Here is a 22,096-nt window from a genome sequence, read left to right on the forward strand (position 1 = left end):
CTGGGCTCAAGTGATCCTCCCACCTCAGCCTCCTGAGTAGCTAGGACTACAGGTGTGTGCCACCATGCCCAGCTAATATTTAAATTTCTTGTAGAGATGGGGTCTTGCTCTGTTGCCCAGGCTGGTCAGAACAAAACTTTTAAATTTCTACCTATGACCAGAGAAAAGGTTTGTTCAGACTCTTTGTTAGCAAAATAAACTTATAACTTCAGTCTTAAAAAGATAGCTCAAACTAGCCTGTGGTTTAGCAAAAGAAAGATACCATATAAAGCTAGCTACATTGAACAAGCATGTTACTATATATATATATATGTATATATATACAAATTTTATTTATTATACACACTAAAGAAATTTCAGATGCTTTGGGAAATTAAACAATTTCAATTTCTGGAGAATAAATTATGAAAGAATTGAAGTTAGGGAATTAACTAAATTATCTGTGACAAAAAGAGTTATCAACGTTTTGAATATTTTGACTATGTGATATTAAATAAATGGCTATTTGTTAGCACCTGGAAGGCAGAAATTTGTAGTATTTGCACTTATCAATATGATTAGATTATGAAGTTGTTATTGATGCTTAGATAGATAATATAAAATCTGATTATTTACCTGATGCATGTAACTCTTGAGTTGCTTCTGAAGGCGTCAAAGGATCTGAGTTTAATATAAACGAACAAAGATTTTAGACATATTCATACTCAGATACACATATATTCATTATGTAGAATTTATATTGAAAAATTAAGATATATTTTTAAAAAATGTGTGTTTCTTCAATTTTGCCATTTTCCAAGAATACCTTAGGTTGTTTGTTTCCCTATAAAACATGTCATGAACAGAATTATTCTAATTCTTAGCCTTCTACTTGAGTGCCTATTTTTCTACCAGAAATCTGCCTGCTATGAAACATATTTTTATGTTCACTGTTTATATAGTATCAGATCTACATTATCAGGCTTTTTTTCTAGGCTTTTGACTAATAGTAAGCAATTTGAATCAAAAGGACCAAATTTTTATTAGACTGAAAAAATCAACAATAAAAATTTGGTCCTTTTGAATATCTCAACCAGCTTGGGTAACCATGATAACTTGGCACTATTTTATAAAACAAAAACATATCCAAAAACCCCCAAAATACAGACCTAAAAATGTCATTGTACAATATCTCATTTCTACTCTATTTTCTACGAAATTTCCCCCATAAATTAGAAAAAGAATGGAATAATGTACGTAGGTTATATTTGAGACCAAAATGACAAAACTTTTATAGGCCTAATAATATAATTTTCCCTCTTTTTCCCTCCAAAATACTAGTGCAAGCAATAATAGGTATAGGGAGACACTTCACCATCTTAGTTTTTGCTTTTCATAAACATTAAAACTGTGCCTTGTGAATAGATTACTCACTGCTTAGAAGTATTTCAAATCTTTAAATCATTTTAGTATTTTCTTTGCATCTTGATGTTTGATTAGTTTCTGACATCCAGATGGGTAATGCTCATTCTCTATCATAATCTTCCTGATACATACATATTTTTTAATTTGCAAAAATAATAAATGCAAATACCCCCTGTAGACTATTTATACTATAGCAAGTATAGTAAACAAACTGCGAAGCCCCATTCTTTCTGGCACACCCAACCTCTTCATCTCTCTGGGCCCAGAAATGTCAATTGTTTACAAGGTTGCATTTCCTACCTTGTCTCCCTGCCTGCCTGCCTTCGAAGGTACTAGTTTTCTTTGTTCAACTCATTTTGAGGAACTATATTTTAGCATAATTACACACAGTGATTGATATTGATAATTTTCAATGCATATATATTCACAAAGTATAACTTTTCCTCTCTGTAATCTGATGTCTCGAAATCAAAGGAAAGCTGTCTTTTGGAGCCAGTGAGGCGAAAGACAGTATGCCTCTAGGTTAACACTCTTTGATGTACAACCACGAAGTTTATACTTTTGTTGACCTTCTCTTTAATGAAAAGGGGAATAAATAAAAATTGAGAAATATGGAGCTGTGTTCATCACCACATGCCAACAACTTCTTTTGCATTTGAATCTGACTACCTAGGTCTGATACCCATGCAATCACTTCAGATGAAACCAAGACTGAGGAAACAGGGAAACAATAACATACAAAGGTAAAAAAAAATCCCAAGCAAATAAATGTGTGCAGTTTATAGAAATGGATGAAAATTCTGGGAATTATTACCTGGGATGTTAGCTGATCTTATGGGGAGACACAAAGGAATAAAGTGTTCATGCTGACATACTTCTTGAAGAAAATCAAATTTGTACTGGCATAAAGTCTGAAAGAGAAGTAAACCGAATGACTATTATTTACACACCAAGAAACTTAGTAAAAACAAACCCAACCCCTCCCCGACACTTGAATCTTAACCCTAAAAAGAAGTAGTTACTGTACTTTTGTGAGACCATCATGTAATTATTAAGTTTAAAGGATTTTGCCCCCTCTAAATGGGTACGTGTAGTTAGGTTCCCTATTGTTGGAGATCAGTTAAGCCTTCCTCAGGAAATAATCCCTTTTGTAGCCTTCACTGAGCTTCTATGGGATAAGATCTGACCGCATCACGTTTTTAGCTTCTTTTAAGTGTATATCACGACACATTTATTCTGGGAAAAATCCTGCCTCACCACATATGTAGGGTTCTTCTAAAAACTACACTCAACTCTTAAGACAGATGACTACAATCAGCTCCTATGATCCAGAGCTAAGGGAGACAATGGTGTGTGTCATCTAAACTTAGAGTTGAAACTCTGCATGCCACTTGTTCTCAGAGTACATTATTTAATTCCACTTTCTTCCCTGCCCTTGCAATCAGGTCTTTCTTCTTAGTAATGTCTGGATTAGGACGGAGATGAAGGGAGTCCAGGAACTGTCTAAGTCTACCGCAACACACCTGTCGAAAACACCAGTGGGGACGGTTAGCATGTTCATAACTGCTCTATGCTCACTCTCACCCCTGCCAAGTATCCATGTTTTAAGACCAAGTTAGATTATCACCATCATATTCACTAACAACAGTTCACGTAATAAAATATATCCCATTTTCTCAGATATTTTAGAAAAAAATCTTGTGGCGACTTGAGTCAATAAAATACTGCCATTTCAAACAAGGATAGTATTTGACCAAATCCTTTGTATATCAAAGTGAACAGGAGCATAATTAAATTATACGTTAATTATTTTACATTGGGAACACTCTGTTTGGTCTTTGAAGAAATATATAATTTAGGTCTACTGCAATTATATCTAAATGGAGATTCTGAAAATTTCATGCATGATAGGAACACAAAGAACATCCTTTCAAAAAAATATTTAGAGAGAGAATTGGATTTTCAAAACCAAATCATACATAATTATGTAACTCCTCTGGTCAAAAGTATATCCCTACTGCCAAAAAAATAAAAGTAAAATAAAAAAATAATGTTCAGGCTCCTAAGCATGGCATGAGAGGCTGTCAGAACATCATTATTTATTTTTGGCCTCTCTGCATTGTTGGCTTTCCCAATACCTACTTTCCCCTTGGTGACTTATCTCCTTCCCAGTGTGAAAAGGCTAACAGAGAACTATTAACCCAGGTGCCCCATCTTCCCTCCTTAAGAGGCAGGTGTACGACCCAAAGCAGGTTGATCACACACTTCCTCTATGGAATGCAAATCTAACGCCGAGTGTTAAGAGGCCAAAAATGGTTCCAAATGATTCATTTAACCAGCAGTATCAGCACCCTGGCCACCTGGTCCCTCATTTGTGATTATGGCTAGGATCTGTGTGACCAAATTTGGGTCAATGATGGACCACATATAAAACGGTGGTCCCATGAGGTTGTAGAGAAGCTATATAATGGAGTAGACTATATATACATCTAGGTTTGTGTAAGTACACCTATGATGTCTGTACAAAGACGAAATAGCCTAATAGTGTATTTCTCAGAACATATCCCCGTCATTAAGTGACACATGACTGTATTCCTGAGCCCTGAAAGTGCTTGGCCCCTGCTCTTTTAAAAGCCTGGCTATCCAGCTGTTTCATCAATGCTATTTACTCCCAATAGCCTTTAAATAAATTTCCTTTTGCTCAAATTGGAGGCGGTTTCTGATTCTTGCAACTCCGAGAACCTTAACCGATACAACATTCGTGATCTGGTCCGTTTCCAGTCTTAGTTCCCTCCGGTATAAGCCACACTATACCTCCACGGTTCTCAAACTTGAGAGTGCGTGAGAATCACATGAAAGTCATGTTCAGGTTTTTGGGCCCCACCGGCGGTGGCGGTGCAGTTCCCAGGGGACGCTGCTACCTGGTTGGTCTAAGAGCCACACTTTGAGGACCAGAAAGAGTTCTCTATCCCTCTGACACATACCCCTATTTGGGTAGGGTGATCAATTGTCCCATTTCTCCTAGGACTTAAAAGATTTCCAGGGAAGTGGGACTTGCAGTGCTAAAATCAAGACAGTCCAGGGACAGCCAGACTACAGTAATTGCAGCTGAAAAGAGCCATGCACCACACACCAGACATCGAAATGAGATGTGAACACTTTCATTCCACTCTCCATGGTCCCTATTAAGGAAGGACTTGGGAGAGTTACTCAGCAGATGAACCACTAAAAGGCTGTCTCCTTGTAGTATAGAAATCATGTTCTGATACGGAGAATGGTTAGGTTAATGTTTCAGGCTGATATATACAGAGACCAGTTTATTAATGTATAATGTCACAGTTTAGAAAACAGTCACTCCTGTGCATGGTTCTTACCTTGTGCTCACCGGAAGAGAACATGCTGATGTAATTGTTAACCATCTTAAACACAAATCCTCGGTCCATAAACGTAAAGCAGCGCTAAAAAACCCAAAATACCAAATTCAGACATCTTTATTTGAAGAATCATTAAAGGCGTTAGAAAATATGATTAAATATATTGAAGCACAATAACATTTAACTAAATGTGTTGTATAACAAATGTTTTAAAAAAAATCTCTAAAATACATTTAAGCATTCATGGCAACTAATCAAAACACTTCTGGCCTGTGCTGGTTCCCAGCAGGTGTGCCCAAACCTCCCAGGCTCTCCATTTGCAGGAGGAAGTCCCAACCTGGTCACCTTTGGAATATCCCCAGCATGGAGCACTCTCTCCAGAAGACCTCTGTCGTCTCCTCCCTGCTGGGAAGGTACCCTGGTCACATCTACTAGAGAGAGGAAGACCAACCCAACTAGCACATCTGTGGGCTCTAGAAACTTCCCAAGAAAGAGCAGGAGAAAAGGAGCCCTGGGGAAGTCTCTGTGGGGCATTCGACTCTGTGCAGGAGGGGCTGGTGAGTCCTGTCACCAAACCAGTCCAGAGCAGGGTGGCACTGCCATATCCTGGAGGCTACAGTGGCTGCTCTGTAGACCAGTCCTGGGAGCTTCTAAAAGGGGCCTGTACCCAGCGCCCACCGGAGGGGACAATGGAGAGGAGGCTGTGCTGGGGAGCTAGAAGAGTCAACTTGGGGTTTATTAAATTTGGAGAAAGACCTTCTGTGTGGTAAGCTCATCATCCTCTTTCCAAAGGGCATTGAGGCACAAAGGGGTCATTCCTAGGCAGCAAGATCAGCGGAGTCAGCCCTGTCCCTGCAAAGAGCCCTCCCTCAGGTCAAGCTTCATCGAACGTGTCCCTCATGTCATGGGTGCCCTGTGTCTGGCCATCCCAGCATCTTCTTGACCCTGGATGCAGCTGCTCTCCTGCCCATTGCTGAGGGCTGGGGGGGGGGGAGATCTTGTTTTGTTTTAGGATAATTTATATTAATTTTTTATATTAGAATATAAATTATAGCAGCCTTGGGCCAGATCTGGCCCATTTTTGTAAATAAAGTTTTGTCAGATGACAGGCACATTCAATCACTGACATATTGTGTAAGGTGAATTGTCTATGGCTATTTTTGTGCTGCAATGCCCAAGTCAAGCAGTTGTGACGGAGACTATATGGGTCACAAAGCTGAAAATAGTTAGCATTTGGTCTTTTACAGAAAGAGTTTGCAGACTTCTGATTTAGAAGATAAGTAATACTCTACCTAACTTTTTCTCAGTTTGGTTTAATAAACTAAAGCCCAAATATTCTAAATCATATGCAAAAAATTTATTGTAATGAAAAAATCATTTATTTTATTTCACCAATTGTGATAGCAATGAGAATTTTATTCTGTAATTGGTTCAGTGATGAATCATGAACTTCTACATTTTGAAACAAACCACAGGAATGTCTTTGTCCTTTCCTATAACCACTGGTCCCTCTATTTTCCTTTTCACTTTGGACATTTATCCTCTTCCTCCATGTTAGACATTAGCTTATGAACCACCAGTTGCAGCTTTTGTGCAGATAAGCTCTAAGGAAAACATTTATTTATTCCGAAAACACAGAATATTTATGCCAAATAGAGTAGACATGAAGAGTTTTCCCTTTTCAGAGATTCACTTATTCATTTTTTTTGATGTTTAGAGAGAAATATCACAGATGTTTCTTTGAACATATTTTGCTAACAAACCAAGTCTTTATTATAGTAGATGGTTTCCAAATGGTTTTTCAAAAGTTAGTTGAAATAAAGCAGTGATTAGTCAGGCGAATGGGCTAAAAGCTATGGCTGTCTGAGCAGGAAAATACAAATACAAATGGATATGCCTTTGCTACCACCTTGGTGTTTTGCCTCATAAAAAGAGTATCTAAACAAGTGTGCTCAGGTAAGTAGAGTTGTGATTCAGGTTGGCAGCAAAAAGAAAAATTGCAAAAGTTGCATAGGTCGTCATGGTGCCATTTGAATCTTATCTACTTCAAAAAGAGAATAGTTGAGAAATGTGTAAGTTTTTTGGCATAATTGCTCAGCAAATGTTACTTTCCCGTGATGTGGGGTAAAGAAGAGTACATTTTAACCCAGGACATTTTTATATGCCTACACACCAGTTCCTAGAGATTCTGTTCTTATTCTTAGAAAACAAACTTGGCACAACTGTGGAGTTACAATATTTTAATTGCTAAATGCCAATGTTGACTAATTCACAGTATTTTATTGCTAATGTAGAATTAAATAGCCAAAAGAAGTAGAAGTCATTTGAAGCCCCAGTTGAGTAAGTAACTAGTATCAGTTTTCTGGGAATATGAGAGATTTATAATGTTGACACTGAAAGTGGGCAGCGTTGAGCAGCTGAAAGCTCAAAGTTCAATTCATTGGAATTGCACCAAATGACTATATTCCATTTTATATCTTCCAAAACCACTTTCGCTTCCTTTCCAGTTTTCTTTTCTGGTTCAAATGATTTATCTAATAAGTTTTCCAAAAATTATTAAAAAGTATTTTTCTGTGTCAAATAAATGCCATTAAAACTAAAAATTAGAAACAGGGAGGGTAGATGTGAGATCTTTTCCCTTTTTTAGGGACCTGCATTTTTTGCAGTTTAGGGAAGAACATTGCAGATGTTTCTTTACACATATTTGTTTACAAAATGGACTGTATATAATTTTTTCCAAATTTCCTATTCTTTCAAGCACTTCAAGTAAGCATCAGAATAGCAATAAACTTTATTCCCATAGGTCTTAAAATGTGGTAGAAAACTAGAGTGATTTTTTTTCCTTCTTAAATCTTTTCCTTTTAAATGCTGACCAGCATTTCTTTCTTTCTGGAAGCAAGTAAAAAGCAAAAATAAGACACAAAACATTGAAGAAAAAAAATTCAGCATAAGAACAAATATAGTTTATAATTTAAAATAGTTTTTAATATATAAAACAAGAATTAAGCTGGATTAAAGCTCAATAAAGACAACTCAGGCAACTTTCTACCTCTTAACTTTATATTATTAGCATTTTTTTTTATAAATTCTCACACTCATCCAGTATGTTCTACCATAAGAAAACAAGTAAAATTGTTTCATCAAGGTAATAGTTGTCAATAGTTGGATAACAGAAGTGAAGAAAACCATATCATCCAAATGAGTGCATTATCTATTAAATGATGTACCATAATTCTACATCTTAGATTATTTTGGACTCTGCACTTTTTATTGTCAATTAAATTTGAATGGCTATAACCTAAAGAAATATAACTAATTTTGATATATATCCAGTTCAGTAAGTAGTTGCTCAATACTTTAATAATTTTCCTTTCAGCTGGACATGGTGGTTCACACCTATAATCCCAGCAGTTTGGAAAGCTGAGGAAGGATTTTTTGAGGCCAGGAGTTCAAAACCACCCTTGGCAACATAGTGAGACCTTGCCTCTACAAAAAATTAAAAAATTAGCAGGGCCGTGGTGTGCACCTATAGCCCCAGCTATTTGGAGGCTGAGGTGACTCAAGACTTTGCTTGAGTCCTGAAGTTTGAGGCTGCAGTGAGCACTGCACTCTAGCCTGAATGACAGAACAAGATCCTGTCTCTTTTAAAAAAAAAAGTGTTTTCCTTTCCTGTGGCAAGTGTGATCTCTTCATCATGTACAAAAGAGCTGGGTATCGATAATATAACAAAGGTGCCAAATATCCAAAGGTTTTTTCAAAGTGGCTATTTGATATCACTGCTAGAGCTATAGCCAATCCGGAGTGTCACTTCAATGACAGAAATGCCCAAGAGAATAATATTGCCACGGTGCAGCTTCTCCTTTAAAAATTTCATTTTTTTCCTTAAAAATATTTAGAAGTACTATGATTTGACAATACTCAACTGGATACTTTTATCTAACCTTGATCTTTCTTTAATGATACTGCAAATTGGAAAAGGAAATTAAAAAGTATTTCAAGCAGGAAAGACATATACTCTTCATCATAAACGAAGATGTGAATGGATTAACATTTAGAATATGGCACATCCACTATCGTGGGGGCTGGAATAGATTTGTGATGTCACGTGACTATACCTTAAGAAATCTGGCAACGCTGTGGTTTGCCCTTCTGGTTTCTTCAAGTGCATCTTTGTATTTCCAAATCACGTGGTCACACAGGACCATCACAAGATTGTCCAATTCATTTTGGTAAGATTCAGGAAATCTGTGAGGCCGGGAAAGCTAAGGAAAGAATGGATTATTTCTTTATAATGTGGCATGTGAAATATTAAGCCAGGAAAAAATAAACTGAAAGACTTACTTTATATTATAGATTGTCAAATAAAAAGAGTCCTTTTGAAAACTTGAAAGCAATAATAAAATAGAAAACTTTTTAATTTCAAGGTCATGATTTCTATTATTTTTAATGTTTCCTTCTATTTTGGTCAATACATTTTTCACTTTTCCATTAAAAAGTAAATTATAACATGTTAATTGCAAACTATGGAAACAATATAGAAATGTACAAAGTAAAATGTGAACCTTTTCTATGACCTCTCCCTTCTTAATTCCTTTCCTTTCCCTCTCAGGGAATAATTACTCTCAATGATTTAATGACTATTAATTCTACATTTTTTTGACATAGAGTTCTCCATTTAATTTAAAAATCAATTATTTTGATTTTTTTTAAAAGTTGGAATTCCCCCCAGTGAATGAGTATCAGAAATCAGTAAGTGAATGACTGAATAAGTATAGCTATTGGTTTAAAACGTCCTCTAATACGTGATGAGTCCCAGCTGGTCTTAACCCCCCAGTCAGTGGGACCTCACAAGTCAACTGCAGAGGGCTTGGCTGTGAGATGACAATCCTTTATGCCCATGGAATTAAACTGTCTGGACCCCCAAAGACCACTCAGGCCTGAGGATCCATCCCTCCTGTTTGGACTCCTGCACATGAGGGGAAAGTTTGAAGTGGGTGAATTGTCCCATCTCAGCTTCTACTTCTTGATAATATTCATTCATTTTTATATGTTGGCTTTAAAAATGAGACCCAGCCACATTTTCCTTGTAGACAGAAACACGGAATTTAGAGTTAGAGTGAACCATGTATTTCAAAATCGTGAGCACCCAGCCTTCCATGCTGCAAGAATAAAAATCATGAAGGCTGAAGTTACAGGAGTTGTATAAAACAGAGATTTAATGGGATTTAGTGGGATGTTGGAGCTGGCTTTGACTGGCTTTTATTTTTTTTAAAAAGTGAATTTATCAGGCTATCACCATATAGGTATTTTGAGAATCTAATGGTTACTTTTTGCATATAGTTAAAAGTTTATTGTTGAAATAAAATAAATTCATAACTAATAGACCTAACTGATTTGATCACACTCATTATTTTTTATTCTGTTCCACATGCCCTGGGCAATAAGGGTAAACAATTCACCTGCACAACAGCAACAGTCACTTTTTAAATAATCGAAGCACATTTGTACTTTCCTCTTTTCATTTTGTTAGTCCTCTAAGATCCATTAAACTTATCAGTGCCTGCATTTTCTCCACATAGACATGTGTTCATGCCTTGGGCTTTGACATTCCTTTTTGCTCCTTTCTCTTTATTACTCTCCTGTTGCTCTTTCCCACGTTTAACCCAAAGATATGCTGTCTGATGAATACATGAGTAATTCTTAAATTCTTTTCTGGAAGCATGTCCTAAAGGCTCGAGGTGGAAGAATTCTTGCACTGGAGATTGTGGATTTTCCATCTCAGGACAGGAGAGGAAGGCAGTGAGGTGACAGCATATTCCCTGAGCCACAGAGCTGGAACACGAAGGAGCACCTGGGCTGACAGAGGTATGACAGAGGTCACAGGGAATAGGCTCAGGATACACGGCTGAATTTCAGGCATTTGGGAGTTTCGTTAGGAACAAGGAGGGTAATGGGAAATACAAGCCAGAAAGATGAGCCTTTTGCTACTAGAGCTTGGGGTTGAGAAGACATTCAGCAGTTCCCAGGAAATAACAGGAACTCGCCTTGGCGAAGAGAGGCACTCTCTGCCCAGCCACGTTGCAAAGTCCCTAAATGAAAGTCCCTGCTACACTGCGGTCAGTGTGGACTGTGATGATGCTACCAGTTCTCCTCCAAAGGGCCCTGCAGCTGTTTGCTCAGGCCACTGTGCACTGGGGAGAAGGGGATACCCACATATTTCAAGGACTATTGGACACAGGATCTGAATTGACACTGATATCTATTAATAGAAACCAAAAGCATCACCATGTCTGCCCTGCTAGAGTGAGGACTTACAGGGAGAAAAATAGGGCCATGACTAAAGTTATGTTAATGACAGGCCCACTGGGTTCAAATCATTGATATGGGCAAAATTGGCATTTGGAGTAACCCTGCACTGGGTGCTTGGCCCGTGGAGCTATCTAGCCGGGAAGGCCAGGTAGGAGCTTCTGATTGTGCCTCTCCGCCACCAAGAGAGCAAATCAAAATAAAATTGCAACCAGCACCGTCCCCACCCCATGCAGTATTGTTCTGGTTACTCTCCAGGTGCGGCAGGGGCAGTGTCAGAGGTCTCCCCTTGGCCTTACCCACAATGGGAGCTGAGACAAATACTCAGGTGTGGAACTCAGGTGATCCACCTGGCTGCTTCTTGGTCTGTAACTGTGAACGGTCACATGCGGCAACCCTGGTGTGAGCAGAGTGTGACGAGGCTCAGACCAACTCTGGAATGAGGGTGTGGGTTACATGACCAGGTGAGTCACTAAGACCTTCAGAGCTGCTATCTAGGGTGAGAGGAATCTAGAATGGACAGCGGAGGAGGGAGATGATGAGTTTCATGTGGGCTGCCGGGGAGACCAACTGCCATTAAAAGGGCTGCAGTTAATCCCACCAGCCTCCCTCTTCTCAGCTTCCTTTCAGGAAGAGAGGTGCATGGGAACCTGGAGGAGCAGCTTCATGTGCACCACACCATGCCAACCGTGGACTGTGGCTGCCAGGAATGTGCATAGCGCAGGTGTTCCTTCAAGAGAGAATCTACGGGAAGGAATGTGAAGAGCTGCTGTGTTGTGGGATCCACTCCCGCATTAATGCCAAGGCTGCTCCCAGCCAGCGACTCAGCCTGCTGGGGGCCTAGAGCCAGATGCCCTGGCCAGTGCAGGGCTCTGCTAGGAGCATTCTTTGCTCTCAGACTGCCCACCGGCCCAGCTAAAACTCTCTGAGCACGAGGATCTTTCAGCCAATCTTCCTTTCTTTCCCTTTTCTTTCACAGGTATCAGATCTTCCTGTTCCTTTTTCCTGTCCCTTTTATCCTTTATAGCTATTTCCCCCAATAAATACTTTGCACTTCTAACTTTGCCCTGGCATCTGCTTCTGAAAAGTTTGTACTGACATACAGGATCATTTTTCCTACCTAAAAAGCAATGAACATAAATTGCTAAAGTTTGCAAAGCAAATAAAAATGGAACTAAGGAGAGCATATTCATAGGTGCAATTGTTGGATAATATTATAATACTATATTACCTATGTTCTCACCTGAATTTTATTTGTGTCAATCAAGTGCTGTGCCATTGATTTCAGGATAATAGCGAAGAAGAACCAGGAATGCTGTTAGGGGGGAAAAAAAAGATGGTAAGGAATGTATTTGCCTATGGTAAAATATAATATTTTTATCTTAAGATGTACTCTTTGAAATTAAATCAGGGCAATAATATATTCTCCATCATGGTAGGATGATCTTTATCAATGTTCTTATGGTAAAAGTAAATGTCAGACATTTCAGATTCTCAATCATCTCCAAAAATGTTTTAAACTAAAACAAGTTATTGGTTAACTTGACATGACTGCCTAAGCAATTGTTTTATGAAATATTTATTCATAGGATGTTGTTCTATTTGTTTCACTTAGTTAAACAAAACTAAACAAACTTTTTATATCAAAATATGTCATAGCAGGCCCACCCCTAAAATTTCAAGGGCTAGAGGTGAGAGTTAAAATGGAAAGGCATACGTCCAAATATCTAGAAGTTGGAAGTCAAGCTGACAAAGTGTAAATAAAATATGTTTGATCCTCCTACCTTGACAAATATAACTTCATAACATCTAGCAATGCTGCACCAGAATGGGGGGCCTGGGGAGGGCAGGGTCCACCCCTTTCTTCTTGCCCAAGGCTCTGTCCTGCACCTTGAGGGGCCTGGTGCACATGTGTGACTGTCCTGCCCGCACGCCCAAGTGCTGTGCACAAACCAGCCCTCCTCCCTGCCACAGACCCCTCCTCCTTGGGGTCCAGGGCTGCACTCAGGTGTCAAGATCTGCCCTCTGGAGGGTGGATTTGGGAAAGGCCTAAGCAATCCCTGGAATCAGCCTACATGCTCTCGAGACAGGGGCTTCTGGGCTTCCTTCCAGGTCTAGAAAGGGAGGTGGGGGCTCCTAGTCCACTTATTCTCTTAGCTATTCTCGTACCTCAGCCTATGAGGACGGGTGCAGATAGAGACCAAAGCACATCCCAGGATGGGCGCCCCTCTTTCCTGGGTGATAACTATCCCAGATACTAAAAGTTACATCTTATATGTACAGTTTCTAGAATAAACATATTCCTCTCCTCTTCCCTCTCCTTTCACCACAGGTAGATTTTGAATTCCGTGCTAATCATTGTCTTGCCTTACTTCATAATTTTGCTCCCAATACTTATGCATTGAAGGAATATTTAATTTTGCCTGTCACTGAACTTCACATAAACAGAACCATCCCGTATGTGTTCTTCTGGGATTGCCTTTTTCATTCAACAAATTCTGTTCTGCTGTTCATTGATGTTGAAGCACGTAGCTGAGGGTCACATATTGTCACGTCATCACATGCATAATTCCCACTTGCTTATCTGCTTTACTGTCTATGGGCATGTGAATTATATCCAGTTTTAGGCTGATATAAACAGTGCTGCTACACTGGGCATGGTGGCTCATGCCTGTAATCCCAGCACTCTGGGAGGTTGAGGTGGGAAGATCGCTTAAGCTCAGGAGTTTGAGACCAGCCTGAGCAAGAGTAAAACCCTGTTTCTACTAAAAATAGAAAAAATTAGCCAGGCAACTAAAAATAGAAACACAAAACCCTGCCAGGTGTGGTGGCCAACACCTGTAGTACCAGCTACTCTGGAGGCTGAGGCAGGAGGATTGCTTGAGCCCAGAGTTTGAGGTTGCTGTGAGCTAGGCTGATGCCACGGCACTCTAGCCTGAGCAACAGAGTGATACTCTGTCTCAAATACACACACACACACACACACACACACACACACACACACACACACACACAAAATGCTGCTACAAACTTTTGGGTACATAATCCTAACTCCAGAGGATTGTCTCATATGAGGAAGAGAAGGGGTTGATGTCTTGAAGAGGCAGCTCAGCTTAACGAAGGGGGGTGGGGTGGGGTCACTTCTTCATAAAAAGAAATAGAAATGGCTACCTGGTATTGGAAGTGAAATGCATGTTGTTAGGAATTTTAATTAACCTTAGACACACTGCCGCAATCCCCTGTCCCCCATCTTGTCCACGATGATACTTTTAGCCATCATGTCAAACGTTGTAACATTTGTCTCTTAATTCAACAGATTCCTAGCACCCTCCACCCTTCCACGTTCTTGGCACACCTCCACTATTTTTCTTGGATCCGCCAGGACTAATCAAATTTGCCTCTGTTTACGTCTGAAGACAAACGAAGGCTCAACTGCTCTCCTGCCCTTGAGTTTCCATGGGCCTGGCACATGCCCTTGTGTATCTAGTCCGCTGCCTCCCGTCTCCTGGAACCCTCCCACTGTCCCCTCTGGAGCATTCGCTCCATCGTCAGCAAAATCTCCTGCAGATATAACTTCTCCCTTGGGCATTCCCTTCTTCTTATCTTTTAACTGAGCTCCTACCTCCCACCCTCCCAGAGGAGCCTGCTGCTCCCATGGGCCCCTCAAGCGGTCCCTGTCTTCCTTTTCACCCCACTATAGTGGCTCCTCAACATGGCAGTCAGCGAGGGCCTTTTAAACCCAGGTCAGCTCTATCACTCCTCTGCTCAGAACCCTCCAGTGACTCCCAGCTTTGCTCTGGGTGGAAACCAAAGCCCTCACGACGGCCTGCGAGGTCTCTGCTGCCTGCCAGACCTCCCACGCTTCCCTGACTCAGCTTATACTCGCTTCTCTGCTCACTGGGCTCCCGCCACAGTGGCCTCCCTGTCTCCTTGAGACAAACCAGCCACACGGCTGCCTAGTGACCACCCCCAGGCCCTTCCCTGCACCTTTTAGCGCTGGATCCTGAGTATCTGCTGGCCAGAGCCCTCACTTGGCTTTGCAGTTTTTGCTCAAGAATTGCCTTTCTCATGAGATTCATCCTGACCATGCTATTTAAAACTTTAAACCTCACCTTTCACCATCAGCATCAGCATTCCCAATTTTGCTTAGCTGTTTCACATTTTTTTTCCTGATACTACTTTTCTCACCTTCTAACATATCATATAATTTTTAGATTATATTTGTAGTTTATTGTTTTTATCTTCCAGTAGAATGTGTACTCCCCAAGGGTAGGGATCTTTATTTTGTTCTTTGATACATCCCAAGTGCCTAGGACTGTGCCCATTGCAGGAGAGGTGATCAGAATATATTTGCTGAATGAACAGAATGAATGTACTCAGAAGGCGAATTCAAATAAACAAATTGGTTGGCCTATGATAATTTGGGATTAGTGAACTCATGCTCATGCTCACTGATCCTGGCTTCTCTTTCTAGCTATTTACTAATCAGTTGTTCATCTGTCAAGTCATGATGGATAATTAAATTCATGGTTCTATAATAATTTAGAGTATCTTTTCATAAGCTTCTCATCACACCTTCTTTATGTTTCCACAAACGCATTGTTCTTCGACTTTTGGGGGCCAAACATGACTGTTGCTCTACTTTTTCTCTGCTGTCAGTGTATTCATTAATACAATATCATTAACCCTTCCCTTGGTATATTTCCTCTTACTGTGACTACAAACCCAACACATTTATTTGTGCTACACTTAGCATTATTGAATGTTTTAATAAGCTCAATCAGGAATGGAAAAGGAGAAATTACTGTTGATACCATGAAAATACAAAATATCGTCTTTGAATACTATAAAAATCTCTATGCACATAAACTTGAAAATGTGAAGGAAATGGACAAATTATTAGAAACACACAGCCTCCCTAGGCTTAATCAGGAAGAGAGAGAATTCCTGAAAAGACTGATATCAAGTACTGGAATTGAAGCAGCAATAGAAAACCTTCCTATAGAAAAAAGTCCCAGACCAGATGGTTTCACACTCAAATTTTATCAGACCTACAAAGAAGAACTGGTGCCTAACCTGAAGAAATTATTCCACAACATCGAGAAGGAAGGAATCCTCACCAACACATTTACAAAGCTAACACCACCCTGATACCAAAGCCAGGAAAGGACTCAACAAAAAAGGAAAACTACAGACCGATATCCCTTATGAATATAGATGCAAAAATTCTCAATAAAATCCTAGCAAATTGAATTCAGTTGCTTATAAAAAAAAATAATAATCCATCATGGCCAAGTGGGCTTCATCCCAGAGAGGCAGGGCTGGTTCAACATAAGCAAATATATAAATGAATGTTTTAAGTTTTCTTAATAGTCATTCATTCTGTCTTTAGGCCAAAGCACTTAACTTGGATCCATTCTACTTTTTTCTATGTTCTCTTGACATAAATCTCCTTCGCTTAATATTTTTATATGCTAAATTTCAATATGAATGTTATACCAGAAACTACAAGAGAAATGATTTATGAAACTCAGTGGATCCTGGCACCTCCCAGGGATGAGCATGATCTGTCCCTAGCACTAACAAGAGGCCATCTTTAAATTATTTACCTTTAGGACATGCTTTACCGTTGTTGAGTCATTCGATTTCAAAAGACCAGTCACATTCTTCACCAGTTCCTCGTGGATAGTTCTCTCCTTGCATGTCCTGGTCTTGAACACGAACTGAAGAAATCCAAAAAGTGAATAAAGTGAAGTACTTTAAAAAACAAAGCTTTAAAAATTATGCCACATGAATAAACCATATCTCAAAATTATCTTCTCATGCCAGATTTTGTCATGAAATAAATGAAGGCCCAATGATAAGAACAGTAGTACACACCTGGTCCTATTTAGGGCTTTGCATAGGCAGGCCCTTGCTCACCTAAGCTCTCCTTGAAACTCTCTTTGTAGAAATCAAGAGAAAGAGCCAGAGAGCCATTTAGCAGGTTCAAGGAAACATGGAGGGCTTTGACCCACCTACTTAGGACACATTCCCCTTCTCCTTCCTTCCACTGGTAACAGGTGGCATGGTAGCAACTCTTCATCCTGAAAGGGTAGAGCACCCACTCAAATAGCCAAGTGAGGAAGCAGGTGCCTTCCAGAGGCCAGTAGGTGAGCTCCCCACAAGCCCGGGGTCTACCATCCCACGCTTAGACACAGCTATCAAGGGGTTCATGAACATTGGCTGTCAGTAAGATAACAAATGCCGCTTACTTTTTATTTCGCAAAAGATTCGTTCTGCCATGCACTGCTGAGTGCATGTAATGGCTAGTTTGCAGCACTTCTTCATATCTTTTAAGAATATCAATATCAATGTATGCACATACATATATTTCAATTGTAAAATGCTTATTACTGAACTGTAACATTTTACTTATGTGTTGGGTTTGCATCAAGGAAGAACATTTCTTCATATGATTTATAATTCAGACTTCACTATAACTGAGGGTGAAGGCAGGCAAGAGATTGGCTCAAAACAGAGGCATGTTTGCTTTTGGATCTATAGATTATAGGTTATAACCATTTCTTTGAACTCTGTAGCACATAGACACCTAAGTTGTCTTGGTGGGACCTGACTTCTCCAGGCTCATCCCAAAGGAGAAACACGAAGCTAATGGATGCATGAAGGTAGATAAAATCAAGATTAATCCTTCTCATGAATTATATGTCAGATGAGGCTAATGTCATCACCAACTATCTCACCCCACGCACAGTTATTTATCCTGAGTGGCATTTCAACTAGCACTGAAATATTCTTATTTTTAAAATTTTGACCAGAACCTGTCACTGTAAAAAAATCACTATAAACAATGGCATGTAATTAAATTGACTTTAGGCACACATCTTTGAAAAAGACATGGTATATGTATGCATTTTGGACAGTATAGATGGAGTGAGTTAGCAGCATTTAGCACCATTGAACTTGAAATGGTGTTTAGTTTACTTCTGAATAAATATAAATTAACTTCTGAATAAATATACATTTACTTCTGAATAAATATAAATTACATGGAAAATTGCATCTTTCAAGGACATCCAATCATGTACTGGAACCAAGCCATCAGCTTTCACTATACTCCTAGGTGTGGGGCTTAATCCCTGTATGTTAAAAAATTAATTTTCTCACATAGGGTAAAAAATAAAATCAGACTATTTGGTCAAAGTCAGGTTGTCAATCATGCACTGTATAACAAGAGTCCAATCACAGAATCATAGAACTGAATGTTCATTTGGTCCATTCATTATGCCTTGCATTACAGAGGAAAAAACTGAGGTTCAGAGAAGCTGACTCAAGTTAAGTATTTAACTTTGCCTAGAATCTAGTCTCTTACTTGCTAGTTTAGTGCTCTTTCCAGAGTAAAACACAAGTTGATTATATTTACTAAAAGGTATTTGTTTTAGATATGTAGAAACCTTAAGAAATAAAATACCTTAAGAAATTGTTATCATCCTGAAATTCTGCATAGATATATTTCTGGATTTGAATCACTTCACAGCAAACTAAATAAATAATCTCTTATATTATAAAATGAAGTAGTCTTGTCAGGATATTTCAGAAATCTTGGTGAGGAATAAAAGTTATACCAGGATGCATTTCTAATTTGTGTCTCCAAGAACATCACAGATAAATGGTCTGAAATGTGAGGTAAGGAACCAGCCTTGGTTATCACAAAAAATAGGCACAACACCAGAGGGTTCTTAATGTAATTTTCAATGATTCCACTGGGACTAGGAAAACAACCTGCATTGAGATGGAAATGCTAGTGTGCAAGATGGATAAAGAGTTGTTTTTTATTTTCAGTCCCTTTGGAGATTCAAATGGAAAATTGTTATAAGCATCGGTAGGGTGAAAAATGCCCAGCTGATTCTGTCAAATGGTCAATCTGTCAATACCCTATAAAATTAAGCTATGACCCTATCTTAAACAGAGCAAACTAAAAAGGGATTTGTAGTGGAACTGTCTTTCTGCAATTCAAACATGGATCTTATTGGGTAAAATTATGCCATAGAGAAATTACTGTGAAGTGGCTATTTTTGGCATACCAGGTGTTTTAAGGAAGGGAACACATTTATGCTTTGATATTTGGGAAGACCGCTAGCATTTCTCGCAGCTAGGGAATATATTGATGTTAAACTGTGATGAAAAATATTTCCTTACAGATGGTATCTCAGAGGGGTTCACTCCAGAATGTAATTTCCAGTTATTTCCTTTCACGGGAGCACTGATTTTTGTTTTTTTCAAAAATAAGTTTCTAGCACAAAAGACCCAAATTCTTCTCTAGTTACCTTTCTAGAGATCTAGAATATATGGGTATATACCTATCCATATATATAAAAATAATATGTTCTTTTTATTAAAAATGTATGTCTCAAAAAGATTTAATCTATGCACAGATAAAACAGAGATTTAGGTCTTCCATGTATTTATTATAAAGTAATTTAAGGTACTCTTATGTATGTCTGGGTGAGTTCTTTCTTTTCATCAAGAGGATGATATTGAGGTCGGAACTATGAAAGTGCAAACATCATCACAAGTTCACTGGCATTAATCCACAGGGCAAGTGGAAATGAGAATATAAAGGTCTCTGAGTGAACACTCGACACAGGACACTGGAGGAAGCAGTGCACAGGGTGGAATGGGCAAGTGGTTCATGCCAGAAGATAAAGGACTTAACATACCAGAAGCAGGTACAAATATACAGTAACTGGGAAAATGAAATAATGCCTGAGAAGACAATAAAAAGAGCTAAGAAAACATTACAGAAGAAACACAGAGCATTCAACAAACCAATAGGAAAGCCTTCATTCAGTGAACCCAGGGATTTCATTTATTTGTAATGTTGATTTCAAAAGGATACTTTTGTTTCCTTCTTTATCCTTTTCTTGCTTCACTCTCCCCATACAGATATTTATTTGCACATGGACACATTATGTATACCTTTAAAAAATTCATCTAGCCCATTAATACAAAGAGACAGAATTCTAAGTAACTCAATGCAATTCCTGACTTTACTGTGGTGGGCACCGTCCAGCTAACAGGAGAAAACTTCCCACTTACTGCAGACAGGAAATGAGACAAGGCACACAGCACAGGGACATGACCCAAATCCAGGGAGTAGATTTCATACCTTAATGTACGACTGGACAGAGTGGTCCAGCTGCTCCTCATGGCACTTAGCCACGATGTCGGCCAGAACCCTGGAAAAGCAAAACCGTTCAGTGGCCTTTCTGGAGAAGGCAGGAAAATCCCACTTTTCGTATGTCACTGGCGGACTTGATAAAATGGGTGTTGAACGGTTATTGAATAAATGAATTAACTGCCATCAGACTCCTTTTTCACCATTCTCACCCCCCAATAACAGGCATTTAGAATCTACAATATCTACCAGCCATTTCCTTTCCAACCTTAAAACTTCTAAACATTAACATATCAGTGATGTCTCATGGATGCAATATCACACTGGAGACCTTTTGCCCAAGTTGAATGTGCTAATTATGGTCTGTGCATTTGCTGACATTGTCTTTTTGGAAAAGGGATCATTTTTAGTACCTAATTAAAACTCAAGACTTTTAACCTCTAATTAATAATCATACTCCATTTTAAAAGGGTTTGCTTTCCAATCTATAGGCATTACATATGCTTTTGGAAAAAGTAATTTGGTTAAGATGCAGTTGTTTTGTTTTGTTTTGCTTTTCCCTTAGCTGGGTTAGGGTTTCTAATGGCAGTGGTGGTGTGGGTTGATTTTTTTCACATTAATACTACCAGTTGTTCCATGGCTAAAGTGCTTAGGAATATCTCATAATTCAACAGATCTATCAGCTGCAATATTTAGGAGTCTTGCCAATACAGCCACATTATACTCATGATGAAAAGACGATCAGTTGAGAGCACAGTTGGGGGCTTTTAGTCTGGGTCCAGAACTGGCTGGTTATGGTACCATTAGAGACATTTTAATTTTCCAGAACTTCAGGGCTCTACTTTAAAAACTAGGCTAAAACTCCATATTCTGAAAGAGGCCAATGATATGCCTGAGTTAGGAAGATACTGGAAGCATTTCAATGACAATAGTAATTTTTTCCCCAGATTGCTATGACTAAGTTTTTTTCTTTAAAAAAAAAATGAACATCAGAAATATATGATTAAATAATTAATTCAAAACACTATCCCTATAAAGAGGAAATTGTGATTTTCCAAAGTCACTGGCCAGATTAGGGATGTTGGAAGAATTTAGTGTAGTCAAAATTAAAGTGAAAGCAGTTAAAGAAACATTTTTAATATTTTAAAAAAAGTTTTTGTGGGACTGTGAAATGACACAGCCATTCTGGAAAATAAACTCTGGCAGTTTCTTAGAAACTAAACATGCAGTTACCCTACTCCCCAGCAATTGTACTCCTGGGCATTCATCTCAGAGAAGTGAAGACTTATGTTTACATGAAATCTGTACACGAATGTTTATAGCACCTTTATTCATAATAACCCAAGCTGAAAACAATCCAGATGTCATTCAATAGGTAAATCATTAAACATACTATGACACATGCATATCATGGAATACTACTCAACAGGTGAAAGGAATGAACTACTGACAGATGCAACAGTCTGGATGAATCTCCAGAGAATTATGCTGCATGAAAAAACCAACCCCAAAAGGTTACATTTTGTGTGATATTATATCCATATGGGAGGTTATATATTGTGTGATTATATATCCATTTGGGAGAAGTAGTCAGTGAGCTAAACTAGGTAAAGGGTCCATGGGATCTCTGTTATCATTTCTTACAACTGCATGTAAATCTAAAGAGATCTCAAAACAAAAAGGTTAGTTAAAAAAAGAGGTCTAACACTTTACTAATGATAACAATAAGAAATTAGAAGGTAAGGATTCAAGAGTGAGAAATATTTAAATTGGAGACATGCTCAGTTGAAATGTAAACATACAACAGTAGACGGCTGCTTAGTTATAATCAAGG

The 22,096-nt window shown here is 38.8% G+C and overlaps 1 protein-coding gene across 9 annotated transcripts in view; it reads right to left on the reverse strand.

The window, feature by feature from the left end:
- DOCK10 (dedicator of cytokinesis 10) overlaps positions 1–22,096 on the reverse strand; it is a 246,665-nt gene that overhangs the window by 36,436 nt on the left and 188,133 nt on the right. For all 9 annotated transcript variants that reach the window (XM_076005985.1, XM_012749382.2, XM_076005984.1 and 6 more), the window contains 7 exons: positions 20,254–20,323; positions 16,694–16,807; positions 12,328–12,399; positions 8,894–9,040; positions 4,779–4,862; positions 2,219–2,315; positions 616–660 (listed from right to left, as the gene is read on the reverse strand). In XM_076005985.1, coding sequence (XP_075862100.1) covers positions 616–660; positions 2,219–2,315; positions 4,779–4,862; positions 8,894–9,040; positions 12,328–12,399; positions 16,694–16,807; positions 20,254–20,323 — 629 coding nt within the window. The remainder of the gene's footprint in view (positions 1–615; positions 661–2,218; positions 2,316–4,778; positions 4,863–8,893; positions 9,041–12,327; positions 12,400–16,693; positions 16,808–20,253; positions 20,324–22,096) is intronic.

Source organism: Microcebus murinus, chromosome 8 (genome assembly GCF_040939455.1).
Source record: "Microcebus murinus isolate Inina chromosome 8, M.murinus_Inina_mat1.0, whole genome shotgun sequence".
Classification (NCBI taxonomy): domain Eukaryota; kingdom Metazoa; phylum Chordata; class Mammalia; order Primates; family Cheirogaleidae; genus Microcebus; species Microcebus murinus.